At 45.9% G+C, this 27,906-nt stretch overlaps 1 protein-coding gene across 2 annotated transcripts in view; it reads right to left on the bottom strand.

The window, feature by feature from the left end:
- Window positions 1–27,316, bottom strand: part of LOC146802432 (uncharacterized) — a 90,433-nt gene extending 63,117 nt beyond the window's left edge. Inside the window, exon 1 of one of the 2 annotated variants that reach the window (XM_085620428.1) lies at window positions 26,977–27,316. In XM_085620428.1, coding sequence (XP_085476554.1) covers window positions 26,977–27,097 — 121 coding nt within the window. In that variant the 5' untranslated portion in view covers window positions 27,098–27,316. Of the gene's footprint in view, window positions 1–26,418; window positions 26,646–26,976 lie in introns of those variants that run through there. The other variant, XM_085620429.1, reaches the window with a different exon arrangement.
- Between the last annotated feature and the right edge of the window lie 590 nt (window positions 27,317–27,906).

Raw genomic sequence — 27,906 nt, 5'->3', positions numbered from 1 at the left:
TAACCAAGAAAGAGAAGAAAACCTATTTTGTGACAAGAATGGAGAAAAAACAGGTATGTTGTGGCTAACGTTGGGTTTGTAAAAATAGCCTAGAGGCAATGACCAAACATCAGTGGGTAAGAACTATTATGCTCTCTTGACATTAACATTGATTTTATAAGAGCCGGTCTACGAAAGTTAATAACAACACAATTCCTCTATGGTCTTGTTTGAGGGACCGACCCAGCCAACCATACGCACCATCAAGATGTCATTGATGTTAGACACCCTGAACCCTTTATGTTTAGCCAACCAATTAGTACTCTTACTACATAGTTGTTCCTACGACTCTGACCGATCTTTCCCTATGGGGGCACCCCTGCTAAGACCAAGACATAGGGACAGGCCTTGGGTGGTAAGCTCAGAACGTCTTTTCTTACGTCGACGGGCCCGCAAGCATTATTCCTGGTAGCAGGGGCAGTACTCTGGGAACTATGTACTAGGTTAGCATTATTTACAATGGCTGTACTGGGTATGTGGTCAGCTGGTTGGCTTGGTGAATGTAATGTGTTGGAATTACCTGGATTTGAAATTTTTTCCGAGAGAATCGGAATCTCAGAAAAAATGCATTGTTTGACTTTGCGACAGGTGTCACAAGAGCCAGTTAGAGGGGGCTGTGTGACAGTTAAAATTTGCTGTGACTAGGCCTTGGCGAAAATTTCATTCCGTTCGCGGAAATTGCGATAATTTGACATTTTCGCGTTCCGCGGAGAGCGCGAAAATGTCAAAAATTCCGGTTTCCGCAGCTTGGCGATAATTTGTTTCTTGCTCGTGCTGTAAAATAATACATTCTCGCGCGCGCCCGATCGCCTTACCTGAATCCCTGCGTTCGCCAACAAGTTTTCTTGATCCGGTCGCGTTCTCCATGAGATGTTGTATTGTTTTTAGCCATTTGCGCTGTCTCGCGACAGTTCGTGCCCGCAGTGACGTCATGCGTCGCGCGATCACGTCTTTCTTCTCGCGATCATGCACCGCGAGACAACTCAAAACAAGATGGCCGTGCCCGCAAGCAACCACATGGGTAAGTTGCCGACCCGCAACCATGCAGAAAATCTCGCGAACATGCCGGAAAAAAACTTCCGCATCTTTGCGATATTTCCGCTTGTTTGCGATAATTTTAAACATTTTTGCGATAATTTGCGAAAGTTAATTTTGCTAATTCCGCCCACCCCTAGCTGTGACATGCTGGAATTTGGTTTGCCCTGAGCCTTCGTTTTATGTGACTCCCCCTGTTGTGATGATGTCTTGGGTACATTGCTGTGGGAACTGGACTTATTAATTAGTGATTCTAGATGGTCCAAGAGCTTCCAAAGTGTAACGAAATTCTTATCCACAAGTTCCTTGACGCGCTCAAACATAGTATCTACAATAATATCAATTGCAGTTTCTCGCAATTTCAAATTGTTAAAAAAGTGCTGGTATAGATTCAGTCTGGGTATGAATTGAATGATTATACATATCACTAGGCATTAAGACAGCAGGGGTACTAACAGTTACTGTGTCAGCTGAGACCGCTGGACCTTGAATCCATGTACTTATTGCTGTGTGCTGTGGTTTTAGACGTGATGGTTGTTTCCTCTTTGGGCAGACAGGCTTGTTTGTTTTCCTTTTTCTTTTTGCCCCTTCAATTTCTGGGTTTAGGGAGACATTCACATTACGCCAGTTTCCTTACAGCAAGTCGATGACAAAGGATCCACAGCCTCCCTGGGACCCCCAATAACCTTGTTGCCCTCATCACCCGGTCCGCTTCCCAAGGCTGGTGAATGTATGTTCTGTTCAATTGGCAAGTTCAGCATCAATGGGGAGCTCGTATAATCACCGTTCATGTTTGTGGGGGTGAGTTGAGGAGTTGTTAATCCCAGGGACATAAGCCTCTCAGTTAACTCAATTTCAGTACTGACGATGTTAAAAACTCTCTCCAGCATACTGTCTATAGAGGCGGAGGCACGTGAACTCGGCATAGCAGACCGTTTGGCCATAACAAATGAAATCCACAGGAGCACACCTTGCTTTACTCACCACAGTGATATCAGGGATGATGGGGGATGTCAGAGAGATGGCCAGGCCCGGCCTCCTCCGGTCTCAGATGGCCACAGACAGGCCCGGCCTTGGCCCAGGCTTCGCCCGGGCACGCCCGCGCACGCCCGCGCACGACCTGCGCTGCGGGAAGTCTGTGTGGGTTTGTCGCACCTCTGGGCGCGGGACTGCAGCGACGGCTGATCCCCTCATGGCAAAGGTGTGTAGAGAATTGTCAGAATAATAGAAGAGCTGGCCGTTCCCCTCACGGATGCGGTCTCTTTGCGATTGGCGGCCCAAATGTCAAAGAACATCACTGGAGTTATAATAAGGAGAGGTATGCAGCATAGGAGGCACAACTCCCAAATAACAATAATATGTTGCAACATGAGAAACATATAAAAGGCACCCACGACCAATCTGCAGGACCTCAGAGTAAATGGGGTGGAGAAAGAGATAGGCACATGATGACCCAACTAGAGTTTGTAACAACATCACACAGAGGACAAGGAGCTGAAACACCACAAGAAAATCAACTGGAAAGAGACATAGGATCACATAGCAAGGAGTGGCAAAAGCAGGCAGCGTAGAATTTGTGACATGAGTCATAACCCAAAACAGTCGGCGCACATCACAGAGGCAGTAAAAAACTGAAACAGATCATAAGAGATTGGGCACAGAAAGCTGCAATTGTGCAACACTGAATAGACCACAGTAGAGGCAAGAGGCATCCGGAAAGAAACAGAGCTGCAAACACAAAAGTGAGCTGAATGAGATGTAATGATTGCAGATGGGAAAGTGGAGTAACTTTCATGAAAGAAAGCAGAAACAAAACAAGGGTGTGTGAAATGTATGCATTTTTTGCGAAATACATATAGGGCCTTATTTATGACACGGTCTGCATCGCTCTTGCACCACACAGCATGGTGCAAGAGAGACACAAACATTAAGTCAGACTTTTAAAGGCATGCAAAGCCACTTTGCATGGCTCTGAGTGGCTTAAAAAAATGTGGAGTAACGCAACACAATGCAAATCGCTTCATTGCGTTACTCTGCCTTGAGAAGGCATTCTATGGACATTGTGTGGTTGTTCCCATGCAACTGCTATGGATTTTGACACATCCCCAGATTTATGAAAACTTGTAAACCTGGGGATACGTCAAAATCGTACACATTCCCGGTGGGGGAGAGGGTGGGTATAATGAGAAAAAATAGCTCTATTTCTCCTCGTTTCTTCTTCTTTCTCTGTGTGCTGCATTCTTCAGCACACAGAGAAAGAGGAATATACCTCCCAGGATTGCTTTTCTGGAGGAGGGTGAAACAATCCTGCATAAAATGCAGGCCCCCTTGCACCATGGTGAAAGGGTGCCTGCGTTGGTGCTAGGCAGCCCATTGTGCACCAATGCATGGGAAAGGACAGGAATGCCCCTTATTCCATTAAATACGGCACATTCCTGCCCTTTCCCTGTCACGCAGAGCAGTGCAGCAAGAGACTGTCACAAAGCTCATAAATCATGCCCATAGTTTTAACAAAATGATGCACACCATGCGCAACATTTCTCCAGTATTTAGAGTAATATTTCTCTGAAAGATAGGTGCATTAGACTGGTTTGAGGAGAAAAGGGTTTTTGGAGGAGAACATGTCTCTACCATTTTCTGCTCAACCCAGTCCATATGGAGCAATATTTGCATAAAAATCTGCAAATAATGTCAATGGCAAACATTTAATGTGATTAATCCCTGCAAGTTCTTCTGGCATCAGCCAAACTCAGGGATGAATGCCAGAAACAAATTGTAAAAGAACAGGAACCACAGACGCATGTATGTGGAATTTGCATAGCATAAACCTAGTCAAAGGAGCAGATCCATGTAAGGAGTCTCAGTCAAGGATTCAATCAACATTGATTGGAGAGATGGCTGGTTTGTGGACTGTTACTGCATCATGATGTACTGTTCTTTGTAGAGGTGCATCTTCAACTCTTTCCTGAACCAGAAAGGATGTGGAGGTGTACTGACTGATATACAGATTTTATTTTAGCTCCAGGGTGTTTGTCCTGACCCTCTCAACAGGGTCACCCCCAAAACTTTTACCTTCACCCCTTCTGTTTTGCTCTGGTTGGCCTTAGGACTCTGCACACATTACCACTGGTGATCAGGGCTGAAAGGCGTGTGCTCTCTCCTTTAAGCATGGTAAAACTGACCTACACCTAATTGGCACATTTACTTTACTTATAAGTCCCTATTAAAGTGATACGACATGTAACAAGGGCCTGCAAATTAAACGATCCTGGTGGGCCTGCAGCACTGATTGTGCCACCCACATAAGTAGCCTTTTTAACCATGCCTCTATCCCGCCTTTGCAGCCTTTGTGTGCAGTTTAACCTGCTATTTCAACCTGGAAAAATAAACCTTTTGCCAGGCATAAACCTTCCTTTTCAATTCATATAAGTCACTCCTAGGGTAGGCCCTGAAACTCTCAAAGGGCTGGGTGCATTGTATTTAAAAGTTTGGCAATTCCAATTTTAGAACGTTAGCATTTTCTTGTCCTAATCATTTGGCACCTGCAGCCCGTTGTCTGGGTTATATGACTAGGTGTAGTTGGCAGCTGACCTTTGTGTGTTCCTCCCAACAACCACGCAATGGAGGGGCTCTTCTGTGAGGGGATTTCTCTAGAGGAGTCTTCCACTTAAAAAGAGGTAACAGATATATAAATAAGACCCTCCGACCCACTCTTCAGTTCACTTCTGCACCTGCACTCTCCAAGGACTGCCCTGCTGCCTGTGGCCTGATGTGTATTTTAGAGGATTGTCCTGCTGCCTGAATCCTGCCCTGTGCCCACAGAGTGGCCACCTGATCAAATCACCAGGGACAGGAAAGTCTCAAACCATCTTGAACCCACACCTGGACCCAACCTCCATGTGGTGCCTCCCCAGTGCTGAACCATTGGAAGTGGGGCTAAAGGTACTCAGAAAGCCGATATCCATGCCTTGGAACTTAAAACAATTTCTGCCATAAATTTCTCTGAGAACTTACATGCCCTTATATCTGCCCAAAGTGTATCACCAGTCGGCATGACTTTGGGCTTCTTCCTTCCTCATTCTTCTCCGCAGTAGCTCATGTTCAGAAGCGTATCCAGCCTCGGATACACCTTGCAGCGTCACCTCGCTGGAGATTTTAGACTTTCCAAAAAGAGATATAGGGGCATATTTACATGGAGTTAAGGCAGCCGCGGCGTCATTTCTTTGATGCTGTTTTTTAGTGCATTATTTAAAAAGTGAGCTAGAGCCCCTTAACGTCACTTTTACACTGCTAGCTTGCCTTATTTTCAACGCCAGTTCTGCTAATTACATTTTCTGAAAATGATATGCAAGGTAGGCTTTCCCTTGCAAAACTTACTCAGCCATATGTCAAAGAATTTTCGGAAATACGGCTACTTTTTTCAGAAAATGCCGATAGGTCCCATTAGCAACAATTTTTTACCGATAAGGAAAGGCTGGTCTAAAAAATTATGCTAGCACATTGGTAGAAAAACAGAATAGACCCAAAACAATTTGGCAAGCTAAACTTTGCCATGGATCTACTGCTATTGCAACTAGGAGCACCAGGAGACCACCACCACCAGTAGCACCACAGAGGCAGCGTAGGATAAGGGAGAAGACATACCGCCAGAGGATAACCCTCATTGACCTCAGGGAGGAAAAGGTCATTGCCCATTACAGGCCCAGGAGGAGATTCATTGTCCGCCTCCTACACCAGATTGTGCCAAGGATGCAGACAACATTGCAGCGCTGCACCAATATCCCTCTGCAGGCCAAGCTCCTGGCTGTACTACACATGCTGGTGTCTGGAACTTTTTAACCCACCATAGCCAGAGTGGCAGGAGTATCCCAGGCATCCATTTCAAGATTTCTCCCCACCGTCCTGGATGCAATCATAAGCCTTACACCCCAGTACCTCTACTTCCCTAACACAGTGTAGCAACAACAGGACAACAAGCAAGGCTTTTATGCCGTTGCAAGATTCCCACATGCGTTGGGGGCAATGGACTGCACATATGTGCAACTTGTGCCTTCAGCGGCTACATCACACATCTACCATAGAAGGAAGCGCACCTAAACCATGAGCGTGCGGGCAATGGTGGACCTTCTGGGCCTCTTCATCAACTGCTTGCAAAGTACTCTTGCAGTGCTCAGGACTCATTAATTTTCGGCCATTCTGGCATCAATGAGCACTTCCAGAAGGTAAAAAATGGCCTGCTGGTTGAAAAGTACACCTCAAGCACACATCAGACCATATGGCAGGCAATTATGTAGGAATACGTTGACATATCAGTCTTGGTTTGAAAGAAACAATGCGTACATAGTTGCTGTGGGCCTATATAATTGTGCCATACTGCATGGCACGTGCACAACACTTTTCCTACAAGTCACACATGTCAGCACTGCCTACACCACTGTGGCCCACATGTTCAAGTGAACTGGGCTGATGGAGTATCACTAATCATGATGCTCTGGTGGAGCAGCTACCTAAATCATGCCAATGTGGCAATGCTAAGTATGTCTGCATGACTTTGCAAGGCTTCATTGGTATGCAGTAAAGCAAGCAACAACAAAGTACATCTTCATTCACCCTACATTAAGGATGTCTACCATGGGCCTTATGGGGGCCTTTCCCATCCAACACCAATGAAGATTACACACGCTTACACACATTCTATGTACAGGGACCCAGGGACATTGTGCAAGTAGTGTGGCTCCCAAGCAGACAATTGTCCGAGAGGGTCTTGCTCAAATATTCTGTCTCAATTACACAAACCAAATTTTGTGCATTTCAAACAAATGCATCTATTTTTAGTCTGCAAAGCATGTACATGTACATATATATTGGATTAACATGGGTTTCGCTAATCCCAGGGTGCAAGCTTCTCCAGGTATCCACCAATCTCTAACCAATCACTGATGCTGCTAACAAGCCACAGAATTTACTTGCCAGGTGTGCCACATTTGCCCTCTGGTATTGAGGGAATATACCTATCCAAGTCCACATCGGCCACACTATAAAAATTCCTGCCCTATGTTGTGGGCTCTCTAGTTTATACAGCTAATTTGACAATATTCAATTTACACTGTCATTCAACATATAAGCTTTCCAGTTAACCTGTAAATAAGTAAAATTAACCTCTTTGGTAGGTTTGAGACCATTTCTGTCATTACAAAGGTGGTCCTAGTAACCTACATAACCCAGTTCCCTGGCATAGGAGGAGTGCAATGTACTTCAGCATCCCTTTTCCAGTATTGCCCCTGCTACCTTAGCCCGATCAAATTCATGGAAGAAAGCAATAGCTTCATTCCACAGTTTATATATGTATAAACTGTATGCCTCTTCTGGGAACCACCCACCCCCCTTAAATTTTAAGTAGTTACATATACTGTCAGGTGTGGTCATATTTCAGAGAAGCCAAGGTTATTGCAATTCCATTATGACCATATAATTTAAGCAATCCAATCAGCTGCCTCATAACATGGCCAATCCTGAGTAATATAATACTCATTAGGTTCAAGACTTATTTTTGGGAAAACTGTAGCAAACAACAATCTTTCTTGCAACCAATAAGGTTAACCACCCACCTCTCCCCAATCCTGATCCTAGTATCCAAACCTCTATGACCATTATACAACTTAAAGAAAATTAAAGCCTACTATGATGATCTCTCCAGTAGATAAATGAAGATTCCTTGTTAGAGGGTTGTGACAAATTTTTAGTATTGTACAAGTGGGGGCCCGGTTCCAACTAAATAGAACTAAACCAAACTTCAATGTTCAGCAAGCACACATCCATCAAGCAATCTGATTCATAAACATATTATCACCGCCAACAGTACCCATTTATTACCACCAATTAAGAATCAGTCAAGTCACTGTGTAATCTGCTGTCATTGGAATCACCACAGGTAGAGTTCCATCCAGCTACAGCCCGTCCAGCCTTTCATGATTGGAAATAGCCAAATAACCTTTAGAGCTCAAGAGTGGGAAGCCACAGTAATGGCAACCCACTGGCCACTTTCAGCAACTGCAATTACGCATCCACTGGCTGATCTTGAGATGGCCTCAATGCAGTACCCCATCTGTTCACTCTGCCATGACGCTGTCCCCGATTTGTCTGTGCTCTGATTCTATCCAGTGTTTCCAATTTGTGGCAGCCTGTTTAAATAACCATTCCCAAGTCACATCTGGCTCAGTGAAAAACTGTGTGGCATTGTTGGTTATAAATTTCAATGTGGGCGGAAATGAAGGTGCCTTTTGAAGTTCAAGTTGTCTCAGGCCCCGTTTAACAATCATAAATGCTGGCTTTTTGGACTCAATAGTACCTGTATAGCACGTGAACAGGAATACTGTATGATTGTTCATAATTATAGGTCTGTCCTCTCTAGACATCCTGAGAATTGTATCTCTGTCCTTATAATTCAGCAGTCAGTTTACTAAGGGTTTTGTAGGAACCACATGGGGATGCTGTCATGGTGGGGCCCTGTGGGCACTCTCCACCCAAAAAACTGAGACACTCCCATTGAAGCTGTTGGAAATAGGGTTTATGGTTGGCTAGGTAATGCACCTAATCCAGACAGAACCCACCAAACTAGTCAGGATAAGTGAGTTACACACCCAAGATAACCCCTGTTCACCCCTTGATAGCTTGGCAGAGCAGTCAGGCTTATCCAAGAGGCAATGTGTAAAGTGTTTGTGCAACACACACACACTCACCAGTGACACACTGGCACACCACAAAATGAGACTCCACGCAAGGGTATATAAAAATATCCTTTGTATTATACACCAAACACATTTGACTACATTCACATAAATCACTTTGCCATAAGGCAATATTCATAAACATTACATTTAGTGCAATTGGGTAAATAAATACTCGTACATTGCACATGTCCTAAAACATAAGCCACTTTATTCCCCATGTAAAACATATTAGGCCCAAGATCACTTTGTCTGCACACTGCAGGCTGCCCCAGCTACATGAAAATGTGGCACACTGGTTGTATCAGGAGCAGGCAAATGGTGTGAGTTACTACGGGTAAATCAGGGCACAAAAAACTGCCAGTATCTCCCTCTTGGGATTGGCACCTCTATGCTAATCACTCACGAACACATCATCCCGGTGCACTAGTGCTGGTTTGCAGATTAGGGCCACTGACCCTTACCTTACTCATGGATGCGGCGGGCCTACCAGTGACCAAGAATGCCCCCAGTGAAACCTCTTTGCAGCGATCCTCGGGTAGACCCTGCTCGGTCTCCCTTGTATGTCCACAAACCAAACATCTGCTTCACGCCCTCCACGGCAGGGCGGGCAGTGGTGTAATCTCCCCGGGGACTCCCCTCACCTCTACGAGGGCCAGAGACTGCCAGCACCCACAGTGGTCCCAGGACGGGCCAGGCAGACAACACTTGGAAGCCTGGCTTGCTCCTATCAAGGGTGATGATGGACCAGTGGAATCAACCTCAATCCTGCGAGCGCTTCTCCCACATGAGCCCCAGCATGGCTCATGGTCTCCCAGCGGGTTCTTCAGTGGTGCTGCAGCCACGTAGCACCGAGGTACGTGGAAAAGGGTTGAGTTTGAGGGATTCCCTCGGCATGGCACTGACTCCAGTCCAGCTACTTGGCTTGCAGGGCTGCGCTGAGGCTGGTCCTCGCCTGGCGGCTGACTGCAGGGTCCCAGACAGGGAGATGGGGCCATGACCCTTCTCCCCTCACCAGCATACATTGTGGTCCTCCTTTTCAGAAGGGGGACCGCGTTCACCAGCTGCCCCGCTGGAGGAAAGGGGGCTCCTTTCTCAATGTCAGGACAGGCAGCCGACTGGAGCGATGCACACAAGTTCTCCTCCCAAACCACACAGGACACTGGCCCTTCACCCGGTACACAGTGCTCCACTGGCGCTAGAAGCTCATGATACCAAGGAGACCAGCCACGTGCTGGTCCTATAGTTGCAAGTAGTGCCTTCCATGCATTACGCACATCCAAGAGCCAAGGAGCAGAAACAGCACTCCTCATGTGTTTTTCTGTAAAATACAAAGGGTGAAGAACAGTCCAGTCCTTCTCCTACTTCAGAAAGGAGCAGCAACTGCTGGCCAGCCCGCTCCGCACACATTAGGGGCAGCGCTCCTCACGCAGCTCTTCAGCTCTCCCACAAGGCAGGTCACTTTTAGATCCAACAAGGATCTTTTTCATTGAAGTCTTTGATTTCCCTGAGATTTCCAACAGGAGGCCATCACACACAAGACCTTGGAGATTCTTCACAACCAGGGTACCACAACAGGGCAAAAAGAGTCAGTCCTTTTCCTCCACCAGAGACAGAAGCAACAACTGCAGGCCAACCCACCACTCACACAGACAAGTCAGCGCTCCTCATACGGTACTTCTGCTCTTCTTCTTGGCAGGGTCCTCTTGATCCTTGAAGTAATCAAAAATTCTTGGGTTTTAGGTTGAATACTTATCTCCCATTTTGTCAATGTTCTCCTTGTGGCAAGGGTCTTTGAACCCAGTGAAAACCAGTCCTGTGCTCCCTGGTGCAGCATGACCACAGGGGGCAGAGACAGCATTGTGAAAAGGAGACAGAGCCTGTTCAGATGCAAGCCAAACTCCTCCCACCACTCTAAATGCAGACCATGTCTATTCAGCCCAGCGATGAGTCACCCAGGCAAGGCAGGACACACCTCAACCACCCATAGTGACTGTTTAGAGTGAATGCACATCCCCAGCTATTGTCACTCCAACACCAGACGCTAAATACACAAACGGTAAGAGGCACACATGATGGCAAAGTAAGAAAAGGCCCAGTTTCTAAAAGTTTATCCATGTGGCAGGAGGACGATGTGATCCAGAGGGAGCCCTAACAAGCTTTCGTAAAGGAATCACACTGGGCTCCAGAATCCACTTCTAAACAAATAATAATTACAGAGACTCACAGAACAACATGAACAATCCAGAAAAACCTGTCCTGCTCCTTTGATGTTGTGTATGAGTACAAATCCCTAATAACCTTGACAATTGATTAGTCGGAATCAAAACCTTTTGTCGTGCCCCCTAACAATTCACCAAACCCTTGTCCTGACGAGATCCCCCAAAGAAAGTGTGGGTTAGAAACGCGCAGACAGGTATCAATATGGGATCCTAGTACAACCAGTCTCAATATGGACGTATAAATTCATTTGTCTAAAGAAACTATTGGAAGTCCATATTAGATACCTTTGGACCCTTTATACATTCCAGTACTAAGAGCAATTTATGTGAATGGAATGTTGTGGTCTTGTAAAATCGAGGATTGGTGAAGCTGCAATTTTAGCCTAGTACATGTATATATTTTGCATTATCACAATGTATATTTGATTCATCTTTCCATATTTCACACGTTTTACAAATATTTTTCACTGTATATCCATCGAGTTGAATGTGGTTTGTCCTTTCTTTTATCGCACCAAATGAGAAAGTTTAAAAAACGTTTGTGTTCAATTATTACTAAAACAAATTTGAGGTCATGATCTTTGAGTAAAATGTACCTCATGCATAAGTAAAGATGTGTTTACATCTCACAACTACCTGATGTTGTTTTGTGTATACAGTTTCTAAAAGTGGCATTTTCAAATACAGAATTGAAAAGCCACCTTCACCAAAAGGTGCGTTAATAAATTCTGAGTTCAGAGAGCCTAAACTCCATTTCTCTATCTTGTCCCTATGGAAAGTTATGCTTGTAAGATGTTAGAAAGTAACTTTCATATTAGCCTATGGGACAGACAGCCTTTCAATAATGAAAAATGAAATACACAGTATTTCACTATCAGGACATGTCACCCACACCAGTACATTTCACACTGCCCATGGGGGTACCTTGTGTCTACCTCAAGAGTACCTTACATGTAAGGGAAGGTTTGGGCCTGCAAAGTGGGTGCACTTTGCAGGACAACCTGGCAGTTTACAACTGTGTGTGCAGACACTACATTGGTTGGTCTGAGATACACTTACAGGGCTACTCGTGTGGGTGGCACAAATTTGACACCATCCGTCCACTTTACTAGGGACTTACCAGTAAACCAAACATGCCAATCATGGATAACTAATCATATTCACAATTTATACAGAGAGCATATGCACTTTAGCACTGATCAGCAGTGGTAAAGTGCCCAGAATCCTATTGCCAACCAAAAAAGGGTCAGAAAAATAAGAGGCAAAAGGCAAAGAGTTTGGGGATAAACCTATCAAATGGGCCACGCATAACAGGAGCCAAATGTTCCAAAAACTGAGCCATGTTCTAGATCTCCACAATTTCAGACGTTCCCAATTTCCTTGCACTGTTGCAGCATAAGTGTTCTTCCACATATTTAGCTAGCTGTAGATCCACATCAGTGCTCAGTTTTTTAACTTCAGTTTAAAGTTCTAGTTGCTCTTTTGAACGTCATAATCTGGTTTGCTCTAATTAAGTTCATATCTGTGGCCACTGTGTCGATTTTATGAACTAGAGCCTACTGAGACTCTCCAATGATCTCAAGTATATTATCCAGCTTATCCATTCATCCTCTCCTCTCCCTCATTCCTTTATTTGTCGCTGTGGATTCTCCAAATTATGTAAGTAAAACAAGGAAAAGCGTTCATGCCTATGGTGACTAGGCTCATCATACTTATAAATTAGGGACCAAAGCACTCGAAAATGTTATCTGAAGTGATAAGTAAACAGGCACTAGTCAAACAGGTCAAGTTGCTTTTGATCTGTTTACTCATTAAAAGTCTTCAGAATGTAGAACATAGCATTTCTATCATGAGGCAGCCAACACATGTTTCGTCCATCGGACTTTTTCAAGGATGCAAAACTTATACAAGTGGGCTAATTAAGATACGCAAAATGGATATCAACCCAGCAGAAAAAGAAAGAGGTCAGGAGAAAAATTATCACCATGTGAATAGAAAACACCATATAAACATGCACCCATGCGGAGGAGAGAGAAAAAGATAGGCGATTAGTGTGACCAGTGGTATCTTAATTCCAAAGTGAGCAGCAACAAGACAGACAGTGAAAGTTAAGCTCCAAACATAAGAGTGCACCCAGAGTTGTGGGAATAGTAGTTGAAAAGGGGGGCCAGCCATTCTGGCAATGCAGAAGCAGGTGGAGCAATGTTAGAAATAACCCACGTAAGGGGTAGAAGTTAAAGAAACAGGAACAAGTACCAGGTTACCAATATGAGCAAAATTATGTCACCTGCCTTTCAAAGTGGAGAGGAACGGTCAGTCCACAGATATTCACCTTTCAATTTAACGGTTATCCCCATCACTAAACAACACATGTGGAATTTCCATTTAAGCACCTCTCAGACCTGCTAACCACAGAGTCCCCCACTCTAGACTCACACAACAGTTCACAAAATATCCACATACGCATCTCAATTAGGGACACAACGCCCCCAAATGCATACAGCAAGGGTAATCCACTATACTCTTACTGTCAATCACTTGGGTGCATCACCAATGGTGCTTTCATTCCTCATTCTTGCAGATCTCACATTTAAAATTATCTCTTTGGAGCACCCTTGTCATGAATGTATTTTCAGCCTGCCCAGGCCGTTTACCAGTCCACAGCTTCAACTTTGGGTAACAAACTATTAGGTCCTTGTCTGCAGCTGTGCTTCACAAATCAAGTGTTACAACAAACAAATTATGGACGGAATGCTGACAATGCAGACATAATCCCCCAGTCAAGAGATCTGGGTTAAATCCATCGTTCTTTTGCCCACTACGCCACCCCAGTTTAGACATGGCCATATGCAAATCAGTCTTGACCCTGTGCCTCATGGGAACAGTCCAGCCCGAACTGCCAAGCCATGTCTTCCCTGGACCGGAATCAAGCATCCTAGGACCGGTTTCTGGCTATCAGCCATCATCAGCCAGGATAGCTTGACTCCAGTGGCGTAGTGAGCACGGGTCCCACGTCTGGGAATACCCATCCCACTTAGGGCGAAAAGCGTTACAAACAAATGATGGACGGAATGCTGACAATGCAGACATTCTCCCCCAGTCAAGAGATCTGGGTTAAATCCATTGTTCTTTTGCCCACTACGCCACCCCAGTTTAGACATGGCCATATGCAAATCAGTCTTGACCCTGTGCCTCATGGGAACAGTCCAGCCCGAACTGCCAAGCCATGTCTTCCCTGGACCGGAATCAAGCATCCTTGGACCGGTTTCTGGCTATCAGCCGTCATCAGCCAGGATAGCTTGACTCCAGTGGCATAGTGAGCACGGGTCCCACGTCTAGGAATACCCATCCCACTTAGGGCGAAAAGCGTTACAACAAACAAATGATGGACGGAATGCTGACAATGCAGACATTCTCCCCCAGTCAAGAGATCTGGGTTAAATCCATCGTTCTTTTGCCCACTACGCCACCCCAGTTTAGACATGGCCATATGCAAATCAGTCTTGACCCTGTGCCTCATGGGAACAGTCCAGCCCGAACTGCCAAGCCATGTCTTCCTTGGACCGGAATCAAGCATCCTAGGACCGGTTTCTGGCTATCAGCCATCATCAGCCAGGATAGCTTGACTCCAGTGGCGTAGTGAGCACGGGTCCCACGTCTGGGAATACCAATCCCACTTAGGGCGAAAAGCGTTACAATAAACAAATGATGGACGGAATGCTGACAATGCAGACATTCTCCCCCAGTCAAGAGATCTGGGTTAAATCCATTGTTCTTTTGCCCACTACGCCACCCCAGTTTAGACATGGCCATATGCAAATCAGTCTTGACCCTGTGCCTCATGGGAACAGTCCAGCCCGAACTGCCAAGCCATGTCTTCCCTGGACCGGAATCAAGCATCCTAGGACCGGTTTCTGGCTATCAGCCGTCATCAGCCAGGATAGCTTGACTCCAGTGGCGTAGTGAGCACGGGTCCCACGTCTGGGAATACCCATCCCACTTAGGGCGAAAAGCGTTACAGCAAACAAATGATGGACGGAATGCTGACAATGCAGACATTCTCCCCCAGTCAAGAGATATGGGTTAAATCCATCGTTCTTTTGCCCACTACGCCACCCCAGTTTAGACATGGCCATATGCAAATCAGTCTTGACCCTGGGCCTCATGGGAACAGTCCAGCCCGAACTGCCAAGCCATGTCTTCCCTGGACCGGAATCAAGCATCCTAGGACCAGTTTCTGGCTATCAGCCGTCATCAGCCAGGATAGCTTGACTCCAGTGGCGTAGTGAGCACGGGTCCCACGTCTGGGAATACCCATCCCACTTAGGGCGAAAAGCGTTACAACAAACAAATGATGGACGGAATGCTGACAATGCAGACATTCTCCCCCAGTCAAGAGATCTGGGTTAAATCCATCGTTCTTTTGCCCACTACGCCACCCCAGTTTAGACATGGCCATATGCAAATCAGTCTTGACCCTGTGCCTCATGGGAACAGTCCAGCCCGAACTGCCAAGCCATGTCTTCCCTGGACCGGAAACAAGCATCCTAGGACCGGTTTCTGGCTATCAGCCATCATCAGCCAGGATAGCTTGACTCCAGTGGCGTAGTGAGCACGGGTCCCACGTCTGGGAATACCCATCCCACTTAGGGCGAAAAGCGTTACAATAAACAAATGATGGACGGAATGCTGACAATGCAGACATTCTCCCCCAGTCAAGAGATCTGGGTTAAATCCATTGTTCTTTTGCCCACTACGCCACCCCAGTTTAGACATGGCCATATGCAAATCAGTCTTGACCCTGTGCCTCATGGGAACAGTCCAGCCCGAACTGCCAAGCCATGTCTTCCCTGGACCGGAATCAAGCATCCTAGGACCGGTTTCTGGCTATCAGCCGTCATCAGCCAGGATAGCTTGACTCCAGTGGCGTAGTGAGCACGGGTCCCACGTCTGGGAATACCCATCCCACTTAGGGCGAAAAGTGTTACAACAAACAAATGATGGACGGAATGCTGACAATGCAGACATTCTCCCCCAGTCAAGAGATCTGGGTTAAATCCATTGTTCTTTTGCCCACTACGCCACCCCAGTTTAGACATGGCCATATGCAAATCAGTCTTGACCCTGTGCCTCATGGGAACAGTCCAGCCCGAACTGTCAAGCCATGTCTTCCCTGGACCGGAATCAAGCATCCTAGGACCGGTTTCTGGCTATCAGCCATCATCAGCCAGGATAGCTTGACTCCAGTGGCGTAGTGAGCACGGGTCCCACGTCTGGGAATACCCATCCCACTTAGGGCGAAAAGCGTTACAATAAACAAATGATGGACGGAATGCTGACAATGCAGACATTCTCCCCCAGTCAAGAGATCTGGGTTAAATCCATCGTTCTTTTGCCCACTACGCCACCCCAGTTTAGACATGGCCATATGCAAATCAGTCTTGACCCTGTGCCTCATGAGAACAGTCCAGCCCGAACTGCCAAGCCAAGTCTTCCCTGGACCGGTTTCTGGCTATCAGCCGTCATCAGCCAGGATAGCTTGACTCCAGTGGCGTAGTGAGCACGGGTCCCACGTCTGGGAATACCCATCCCACTTAGGGCAAAAAGCGTTACAACAAACAAATGATGGACGGAATGCTGACAATGCAGACATTCTCCCCCAGTCAAGAGATCTGGGTTAAATCCAGCGTTCTTTTGCCCACTACGCCACCCCAGTTTAGACATGGCCATATGCAAACCAGTCTTGACCCTGTGCCTCATGGAAACAGTCCAGCTCGAACTGCCAAGCCATGTCTTCCCTGGACCGGAATCAAGCATCCTAGGACCGGTTTCTGGCTATCAGCCGTCATCAGCCAGGATGGCTTGGCAGTTCGGGCTGGACTGTTCCCATGAGGCACAGGGTCAAGACTGATTTGCATATGGCCATGTCTAAACTGGGGTGGTGTAGTGGGCAAAAGAACGATGGATTTAACCCAGATCTCTTGACTGGGGGAGAATGTATGCATTGTCAGCATTCCGTCCATCATTTGTTTGTTGTAACGCTTTTCGCCCTAAGTGGGATGGGTATTCCCAGACGTGGGACCCGTGCTCACTACGCCACTGGAGTCAAGCTCTCCTGGCTGATGACGGCTGATAGCCAGAAACTGGTCCTAGGATGCTTGATTCTGGTCCAGGGAAGACATGGCTTAGCAGTTCAGGCTGGACTGTTCCCATGAGGCACAGGGTCAAGACTGATTTGCATATGGCCATGTCTAAACTGGGGTGGTGTAGTGGGCAAAAGAACCATGGATTTATCCCAGATCTTTTGACTGGGGGAGAATGTATGCATTGTCAGCATTCCGTCCATCATTTGTTTGTTGTAACGCTTTTCGCCCTAAGTGGGATGGGTATTACCAGACGTGGGACCCGTGCTCACTATGCCACTGGAGTCAAGCTATCCTGGCTGATGACGGCTGATAGCCAGAAATCGGTCCTAGGATGCTTGATTCTGGTCCAGGGAAGACATGGCTTGGCAGTTCGGGCTGGACTGTTCCCATGAGGCACAGGGTCAAGACTGATTTGCATATGGCCATGTCTAAACTGGGGTGGTGTAGTGGGCAAAAGAACGATGGATTTAACCCAGATCTCTTGACTGGGGGAGAATGTATGCATTGTCAGCATTCCGTCCATCATTTGTTTGTTGTAACGCTTTTCGCCCTAAGTGGGATGGGTATTCCCAGACGTGGGACCCGTGCTCACTACGCCACTGGAGTCAAGCTATCCTGGCTGATGACGGCTGATAGCCAGAAACCGGTCCTAGGATGCTTGATTCTGGTCCAGGGAAGACATGGCTTGGCAGTTCGGGCTGGACTGTTCCCATGAGGCACAGGGTCATGACTGATTTGCATATGGCCATGTCTAAACTGGGGTGGTGTAGTGGGCAAAAGAACGATGGATTTAACCCAGATCTCTTGACTGGGGGAGAATGTATGCATTGTCAGCATTCCGTCCATCATTTGTTTGTTGTATTGCTTTTCGCCCTAAGTGGGATGGGTATTCCCAGACGTGGGACCCGTGCTCACTACGCCACTGGAGTCAAGCTATCCTGGCTGATGACGGCTGATAGCCAGAAACCGGTCCTAGGATGCTTGATTCTGGTCCAGGGAAGACATGGCTTGGCAGTTCGGGCTGGACTGTTCCCATGAGGCACAGGGTCAAGACTGATTTGCATATGGCCATGTCTAAACTGGGGTGGTGTAGTGGGCAAAAGAACGATGGATTTAACCCAGATCTCTTGACTGGGGGAGAATGTATGCATTGTCAGCATTCCGTCCATCATTTGTTTGTTGTAACGCTTTTCGCCCTAAGTGGGATGGGTATTCCCAGACGTGGGACCCGTGCTCACTACGCCACTGGAGTCAAGCTATCTTGGCTGATGACGGCTGATAGCCAGAAACCGGTCCTAGGATGCTTGATTCTGGTCCAGCGAAGACATGGCTTGGCAGTTCGGGCTGGACTGTTCCAATGAGGCACAGGATCAAGACTGATTTGCATATGGCCATGTCTAAACTGGGGTGGTGTAGTGGGCAAAAGAACAATGGATTTAACCCAGATCTCTTGACTGGGGGAGAATGTATGCATTGTCAGCATTCCGTCCATCATTTGTTTGTTGTATCACAAATCAAGTGGTCCAGCGATTTCCACCGGCAGTGTGTAGGTCATCTTTTGCTGCTCCACTGCGCCAAGCCTCTTTCTCTTTCCCACTGCTCTGCTCAATTTAAGGCAGTTAGGCAGGTTAACCAGCACCTCATCCGCACCTCCCTGCCAGTCATGTGTAGGGTCTAAGCTGCATTCAAAGATCACCACTACTCTGAAGCCTAATCTGCTCATCAAGTATTCAGCTGCTACTCACTCTGCCAATCCAAGCCTATTTCTCTCCCACACTGGGATGCCTCACACACCAATTGTTGTCCAGAGCCTGAGCCACTTCAATTGTTCCCCACTGTTCCAGAGTGGTTCTGACTCACAGATCCCCAGGGGCCATCTTGGAGCACTACTTAACTAGCCTCAGTGACTGTGAGAACCTACTCTGCTCCGATTGCCTTGGCACTCAGCAGTGCAATTACTTCTCCTGCTGCAAGAAGTGCCTTGCCGAAGCCTCTTACTTTAACTTAACCACATTGGGGAAAGTTTTGGACTTTGGGGGAGGGGTCATATTTTAATATTCCCACTCCAGACATAGGCACACTATGGAAAGTGTTGAACTTTGAAGGGACTCTAAATGCAGAAAAGGTCTATTCAGCCAGGCTATGAGTCACCCAGAAAATGCAGGACACACCTCAACCCACCTTGTTACTATGTATTGTGTAAGCACATCCCCAGAGCCTGTCACTCTAAAACCAGACAGTAAATACTAGGTCTGGGCGAAAATTTCGTTCCGTTCGCGGAAATTGCGATAATTTGACATTTTCGCGTTCCGCGGAGAGCGCGAAAATGTCAAAATTTCCGGTTTCCGCAGCTTGGCGATAATTTGTTTCTTGCTCGCGCTGTAAAATAATACATTCTCGTGCGCGGTCGCCTTAACTGAATCCCTGCGTTCGCCGACAAGTTTTCTTGATCCGGTCGCGTTCTCCATGGGATGTTGTATTGTTTTTAGCCATTTGCGCTGTCTCGCGACAGTTCGCGCCCGCAGTGACATCATGCGTCGCGCGATCAGGTCTTTCTTCTCGCGATCATGCACCGCGAGACAACTCAAAACAAGATGGCCGTGCCCGCAAGCAACCCCATGGGTAAGTTGGCGACCCGCAACCATGCAGAAAATCTCGCGAACATGCGGGAAAAAAACTTCCGCATCTTTGCGATATTTCCGCTTGTTTGCGATAATTTTAAACATTTTCGCGATCATTTGCGAAAGTTAATTTCGCAAATTCCACCCACCCCTAGTAAATACACAAATAGGCAGAGGCACAAATGATGGTGAAGTAAGAAAATGCACTCTTTCTAAAAGTTGCATTTTCAAGCACACATTTTAAAAACTACCTTTACTAAAGATGTGGTATTAAATTCAGAGTTCAGAGAGCCTAAACACCAATTTCTCTAGCTTGTCCCAATGGAAAGATAGACTTGTAAGATGTTACAAGGTAGTTCCTATGTTAACCTATGGGACAGACAAACTTTTAATAGTAAAAAACGACATGCTGTATTTCACTATCCGGACATGTAAAACACTACTACATGTCCTACCTTACACATACACTGCACTATGCTCATGGGTCTACCTTGGGCGCACCTTAGCGGTGACATATGAAAGAAAAGGGAAGGTTAGGGCCTGGCAAGTGGGTGCACTTGCCAGGTTGACATGGCAGTGAAAGCTACATGCAGACACTGCAGTGGCAGGTCTGAGACACCTTTAACCCGTTTGCTGCTTCTGTCGGCCAACGGCCGTCGCGAGCACTACCTCCCGTAGTGCTGCGCACGTCCGTTGGCCGACGTGGCCCCGCCCACTCTTCAAAGGCGCCGCACCGCTGCAGATTTTCGCCCGTGGTAAACGGGTTAAAAGGCTAGTTGTGTGGGTGGCACAACCAGTGCTGCAGGCCTACTAGTAGCATTTAATTTACAGGCCCTGGGCACACACAGTGCAGTGCACTAGGGACTTACTTGTAAATCAAATATATCAATCATGGAAAACCAATCGTAACACAATTTACATTCGAGAGCATATGCACTTTAGCACTGATTGGCAGTGGTAAAGTGCCCAGAGTCCTAAAACCAATGAAAAATGGGTCACAAATGGGAGGCCAAACAGCACGAAGTCTGGGGATAGACCCGCTAAAATGCCAGGTCTCTAACTGCTACACTACGGGCTGAAGAAGAGGGTCACGTTGGCTATTACACTCACATGAAGGATGACCGGTGCAGAAGTTTGGTCTCAGACCTGAAGAGTACTGGAAGAAGTTCAGGACATACACACAAACACTCAATAATCTAAGGTTGACTTTGTCGATGTCTCAATTAAATCACTTGAGGGCTGGCTGAAAGGCAATGCAGTCACTATTTATGATGGACTTTCTAATCTAATCATATCTTGAGTAATTGTTATTCAGAGTTACACCTAAATCTAATAGATTCCAAGTTGTCTGACTCCAAGCAGCCTGGTAAGGCAACTGACGTATGGGTGTGCCCAAGGATTTCTTAAAAGTCCCAAAGAGCTAATCCCAAGAAAGGAGATTTAACCACCCTCCAGGGAAAAAGGCAATTACTAGGATAAAAAAAAAGAGTTCTCACAACAGCCTCAAAAGCCTGCTTAGGAAGGAAAGTCATGTGCCTCTCCTAAACCTGAGTGGGGAGGGTACAATATGAGTAATCCCTTTGATCCTGTGAAGGATGTGGTGTGCCTGGACTGTCAAAATCCAGGACATAAAAAGGGAGACTAAGTCTGTTGCAAGGCTACCCTATACTCCCATAGTGGGGAGTCCGAAAGTACTGGAAGTATAGAAATGTGGGTGGAGGTTTGCCCAGTGGAAACCAGTTGTTAGACTTAAGCCACCTTGGTCTCCGTTGCTGGGGTGGATGTTGATACCCTGGCTGCCTTACCTTCCAGCATGGTGAAGTATAGGTGATGGCCAATCATCAACAGGACCAAGGTAGAGGCTCTGAGGGATACAGGAGCCAACATGACCACAGTGGCTGACTGGCTGTTTTCCTCAGAGCAGTATATGACAGATGTCCTCCATAGGGTAGTCAGTCATGGCAATGAGATGAAATGTAACCCATACCAATAGTGACCCGTGAGTGAGGAGGGTTTCTGGCCCTAAGAAGGTAGCTGTGAGCCTTTCCATTTCAGTGGAGTTTCTGTTGTGAAGCAAAGTAGAAATTTGCGGCCCAGGTACAACCTACAAAGAGGAAGGGCAAGAAGTATAGGAGATCAGCTTCAAAACTCCCTACAGGCCAGAGGGAATCTGATGGTTAGGGGGGCCGAGCTGGAGCCTAAAGGGGAAGAATGGTCTCTACTGAGTAACTGTCCAGAGCTGTATGAGTTTCATGGGGTAGAACAACCCTAAATTGTATGATTATGGGTTTATTTGAGAAACTCTGTTGGAAGTCGGATGTCCTACTTCCATTACTTTTTATTTCCTACAGGGAGGTACCATATATCAAATTAGTCTTTATTTCGAAATTTACAATCAATAAAGACAGAATAAAACAGTCGAATACAACACATTGATTTTCACTAATACATACTGTAATATTACAAATAATAAAAAGTTGAGTTAAAAATTCTTAAAATGTTAAAAAATTAAAAAACGTTTGGCATTTAATGATATTGCACTTATAATCCCTAATATAGATTTTGCAAGCCTTAGGTGTACATTTTTTCATATTCTTGTCTACTGATAGGCACCGATCTAGTGTACAAGAAAGACGCAAATTTAGTGCAGATACAAAGCTCCCCAAATGACAATCTATATAAACACTTAAAAATCATTAAAAGCAGGGTTGACATTTGTTTCCTTCGAATATCCCACATCCAGCTTAGAAACTTATCCGTTGCTATTACTATATCTTCATGCAGATTTGTTTTCAATATATGAAGTGCGGTTTTGCTTGATCTTGTACCAAGACTAGAACAAATTGGCTTTAGCCATTTAACTCTGGGGCACTTGTATGCTGGGCATACAAACAATATGTGCATAATAGACTCATCTGTCGTTTGGCAAGAGGGACATTTAATATCTATTACATTTTGCCATTTTGAGGTCAAAGATTTTATGGGGCGTGAGCCTACTCTAAATTGATGATACAATTTCCTGTCATATGATCTAGTAATAAAGTTCCAGTATGCTTCAAACCTTGTTTCAAACTTGTGCTTCAGAAAGATACCAGTAAGGGAAGTGTTTTGTATAGATGACATAGACTTGATGTTAACCATATTCCAGTATGCTTCCTTACAATCTTTTTTGTTGGAAACAAACTACCTACAGGATCCTCCCACAGATGGCGAAGCCCCATATCGACCAACGTACACTTGATCTTTTGTAACCATTTAATTTTACATGACTAATCGATATCTCTTACATGTTTTACCGCATTAGCGTAGGGTAACTGCTCCGGTGTAGTCCAGAGCCTTATCCAATATGCTATAGGCCTAAATCGGGCTACCTCCTCTAATGCAATGCAGCAGAAGTTTAAAAAAAGGGGTTTAAGAGGAGTGGATTGTGGGAGACCTGTTAGGGATCTCATGAACTTATTCTGGGCTTTGGCTAAGGATGTTAAATTTTCAAAGCCCCAGAGCTCAGCACCCTATAATATTGAGGCCCTGATCTTAGCATTATAAATCGTTATTCCAGGGCATACCGGCTTTGTTTGTGAAAGTCGGTGCTCTTTTATTAGGACACCTGCAAGTTGGGCATGGCTAAGGGCCAATATCTCTATCTGGGGTTTCCAATTTATCCTCTTTCCCAGGGTGACCCCAGATATGTAAAAGTGTCAGTTTGTTCCAGGAGAGCATTGCCCATGGCTACTCTCCCTCTCACTATTTTATGTCTATGTAAGACCATGAATTTCGTTTTGTCTACATTAACTACTAACTCATAGTCATTGCAGAAGTCTATAAATCCATCCAAGGCTCGTTGCAGACCTATTTGTGTCTTGGATAGAAATAGGGTATCATCTGCGAACATTAATAAAGGTACCTTCAAGCCGGCAAGTGTGGGTGCATCTGTTGAATATGTAGAAAAATAACTTACAACCCTATTAATAAACAAAGAGAAAAGGGTGGGAGCCAGGATGCACCCTTGTCAAACCCCTTTACTTACTGGGAACTGATCCGTTCCCTGTGATCCCCAGCGGACCTGAGCATAGTTTGACTCATGCAATTTTACAATTAAGGAGAGAAGTTCTAACAGCATTCCTGATTCCTTTAATGATTCCCATAGGTTGTTGCGGGGGACTAAATTGAACGCATACTTTAAATCTATTAAAGCTGCTTATATTGTTCCCCCTGCTATAACTACGATATTCTAGTAAATCAGCATAAACCTGAAAACTTGATCAATAGTACTAACATGGGTGCAACAACCAGCTTGTAATGTTGATAAAATATCATATTCACCTATCTATGTGTTAATTCTGCTCAGCACTAGCCTGGCCATGATCATTTGCATCGTGTTTATTACACTTATTGGCCTATAATTGCTTGGGCAAGTGCGGTCCTCTTTTTTGTATATTGGTATGATTTCAGCACCACACCAGGATTCAGGAATAGGAGCCCCTCTGGCTATAGCATTAGCTATTGTATGAATATATTTAAGCCAGTTGGCTCTGTCATGTCTAACTAGATCGGCCGGAATACAGTCCGGGCCGAGGGCCCTTCCCTTTGGGATTGCGTCCAGGGCAGTTTCGACCTCCCCAATCCCAAAGGTCAGCATGGTGTCAGGAACTATTTCAAAATGATTATTAAGACTATCAGGCGTGGCAGCAAATTGTGCCTGGAAATATGAAACCAACTGTTCTGGTGCTACATTATTAACCGGGGCTTGCCTAATTTCACCACTGCACCAATTTATTATCTGCCAAAATTTCTGCATGTTCTCCCTGTAACTTGCTTGAAAAAAATTGTTCCATCTTTGTTCATCAAACTCCTTTTTGGCAACATGTTGGGCTTTTTTATACGCGGTCCGTGCGATTTTAACCGCCTCTAGTGTTTTTTCCCTTATGGCTTGTGACAGATGCTTATACGCAACTCTACAGTCCTTTTTGTACCAACTAGCTGAATTTTGGGCTTCTCGACTGCTTGTTTTTTCAATCTTGACAAAAAAACATTTAAGCCTCGCAAACAGCTCTTCGTGTGCCTTTGAAATCGCAGTGTCAATGTCATCCTGGGTATCTTGATTTGAGATGGCTGTTAGTGTATTTTCCACCGCTAACTTCATCTGCTCTAGGGTATTATCATTTTCCATTAATGTTACCCATTTTACCCTTCGCAAATCATTTGTCAGAATTACATCTGCAGTCACTATCTCAATCAACTCGGACTGCATATCCAGCCCCTTTGTCTGTAGGGTTAATAATAAAGGGTTATGATCACTCTCGGTTCTCTGTTGGATCGACATATCGATTAGTCGGGACCACAGCTCCAAATTAATGAGAAAATATTCAATTCGACTGCTTCTTACCCCATTGTTGTAAGCACTGTTCCCAGCAACGTGCGCGCGCGCGCGGGCGCGCACGTCTTTCACTCCCAGCGCGCAGTGGCTTTGAAGTGCGCACACACAGCACACCCATCCCCCTAGAGGCAAGTATCCTGTTGATCGCCGCGCCCTGTAGACGGGCTCTGCGATCATCAGGAATACTTTAACAAAAGCAGACAATCTGCCCCCAGCTGCGCTGTATTAAGAAAGGGCATGCTGGCTGTTAACAAAAGGCATACAGCAAGCCTAAAAGCACGACCTGTGCTTTTACAATCACTAATATATATTAGTAACTAATATATATTAGTGATTGTGATACGAGTGCTTTCATAATCACTATGAGATACTAGTGATTGTGAAAGCAAACATCATGCTTTTGGGCTTGCTGCATACCTTTTGTTAATCTAGCGTGGCAGATAGCGTGCCTTTTTGCAAGTTTTCATGTTAATCGCAGCCCTTGTATTAGCCTGTCCGGCGCTGCAATTAACAGAAAACTTTCAAAAGGCACGCAGTCTGCTGCACTCGATTACCAAAAGGTATGTAGCAAGCCTAAAAGGACGACGTGTTCTTTCATAATCACTAATATATGTTAGTGAGTGTGAAAGCACACGTGGTGCTTCTGGACATGCTGCATGCCTCAGACCGGTCACAAATATCTTCATTTCTCTTCCAATATGTGTCACATTTTTGTTTTTTGATTATTGCAGTTTTAGATTTCTCTGTGACTGTGACTAGTTCATCTGTATTAATTCAGCAGCTGTTGTATATTTAAATAAAAGAGACCTTACACTCTTTTGTCTGGGTAAGGGAAGTCCCCACTTATGTCACACTGCCCCATACTCTAGGAGTGGGAGTAAACATTGGCTGTTACACCCTTCAGGGCAGTCCCACATGTGAGCATTTTTTTACTTTTCTTCTATACTATATAGAGTGATTCAGCGTCTCGTGCGAGCATCTTCGTCACTTCCGCTTCCTTTGGTGCATGTTTATACTCTATTATCGATGGCCCGCTCTCGGGGCACAAGGAGAGCACACCAGGCCTTGCACACTTGGCTGAAAGGTGTGCACACAATTGTAAACCTGCTACCCCTGGTGAAGCATCTCTTAGATTCTCGGTGCCCACTTTTCATATTGTCATCACGGTTCTTGGCATGCATCCGTGTCGGCACCATGCACCACAGCTTGTCATGCATCTCACCAACTAATTGAATCGCATCGAAGACGTACCATTGTCACCGAGAGGGCACATACCCATCACAGCATCTATGCGGCTGTACAACCTCTGAACCGAGCAGCTGCCCCCAACCGACAGAAAGTGATGACATCACACCAAGCGCAGGGCAGCTCCACTGACTGCCTCGATCAGTTCCTATCCAATGCAAGCCCATGCAGTCATTCTTAAGGTCTTCAGTTCGAAACACCCAGGCTCCCTTGTAGAAGAGGTCCCACCTTCCTGCCTCGGCACCACATGCCGAAAAACATCAGATGAGCTTTATATAGCTCCATCTCTGAAGTTTCTAAGCGCTGCGGGCATGCAGATTTCTAAAGGAGAAGCATTCATTTTGTCTAACAGAAACAGTGAGATAACACTCTCTGCAATTCCATAATCTAAACAAACTGTCGTGTTAAACGTGTGCTGTTGTACAACACTCAAAACTGCTCGACAATCACAGACATTTCTCGCTGGTGTTTACGCAGAGTCAGTGAAGTGCGGGGGCCATGCTTTAAGGATCGACGTGGTGTTGCTGGCTCTAGGTTTATAGTAAAGAAATATGAGACCCGAACCTGCAGCTGGTTCCTGCAAACATCTCCAGAGCGACTGGAAACGCCACTGTGCCCGGGGAGTTTTGGCGCGAATTTGGTAATGTCTTGTCATCTCTTCTGCTTGTGAGTCATATGTTTTCATCTGCAGAATGCCAGATGCTGCCCAGATCTTTAAAAACCACTTCTCCTCCTGGCTGCCATCGATTTCCTCGGCGCTCCTCACTCCAGGCCGCCTTACAGATACAGCGTTTCCGCCCTTCCATGTTGCCTGCCCGGAGTAAACAAGCCTCTATTACAACCACAGATGGCCCCAATAAAGATAAGGAATTGCTTCACGGCAGCCGTGAAGCAGACAATCAAGTCCGATGGGCCGGACGAAAAGGCCAAAGGGATGCAACCAAAAAGCCTCACTTTAAATCGGCGGCCACCGTTTTACATAAACGGTGACGCCAGCCAATGCAATTGAGGGATGGGGCTTCAAGTCCCCTTCTGAAATCTTCTTGCGCACAAGAGGTCTCGCAGAGCATTGCGCTGCAACGCTACGCAAGACCTAAAAAGGCACTACTATAGCAGGAGAGACGTTTCCTACATTCAGTTTATGCACTATAAAAGCCCGTTCTTTATTGATATATAGTGTTCCTTTTGATTATGTCAAAAGTACTGTGCGCAGACAAACATCGTAAATAATTATTGCCACTTTTATCCAGTACAGGGCTTACTTAGTTTTCTGGGACTAGTAGTATTGTAAAACCAGGACCACAAATCCCAGAATGCAGGGGATACATCTATCAGCACTACTCGTGGCACAAGTAGCTGGGAATTGTGGAAGGTATGCTCAAGCCTCCGCAGAGGCGCAACTAGAGCCAAATTTCGGGGGGGGGGGGGCTAAGAAAAAATTTCAGGTGGGGCTGAATCTTTAAGCAATAGGCAGAGTGGAGCTGCCGGGGCTCT

The sequence above is a fragment of the Triturus cristatus genome, chromosome 8, assembly GCF_964204655.1.
Source record: "Triturus cristatus chromosome 8, aTriCri1.1, whole genome shotgun sequence".
Lineage (NCBI taxonomy): Eukaryota > Metazoa > Chordata > Amphibia > Caudata > Salamandridae > Triturus > Triturus cristatus.
This window is presented reverse-complemented; position numbering and strand designations above follow the sequence as displayed.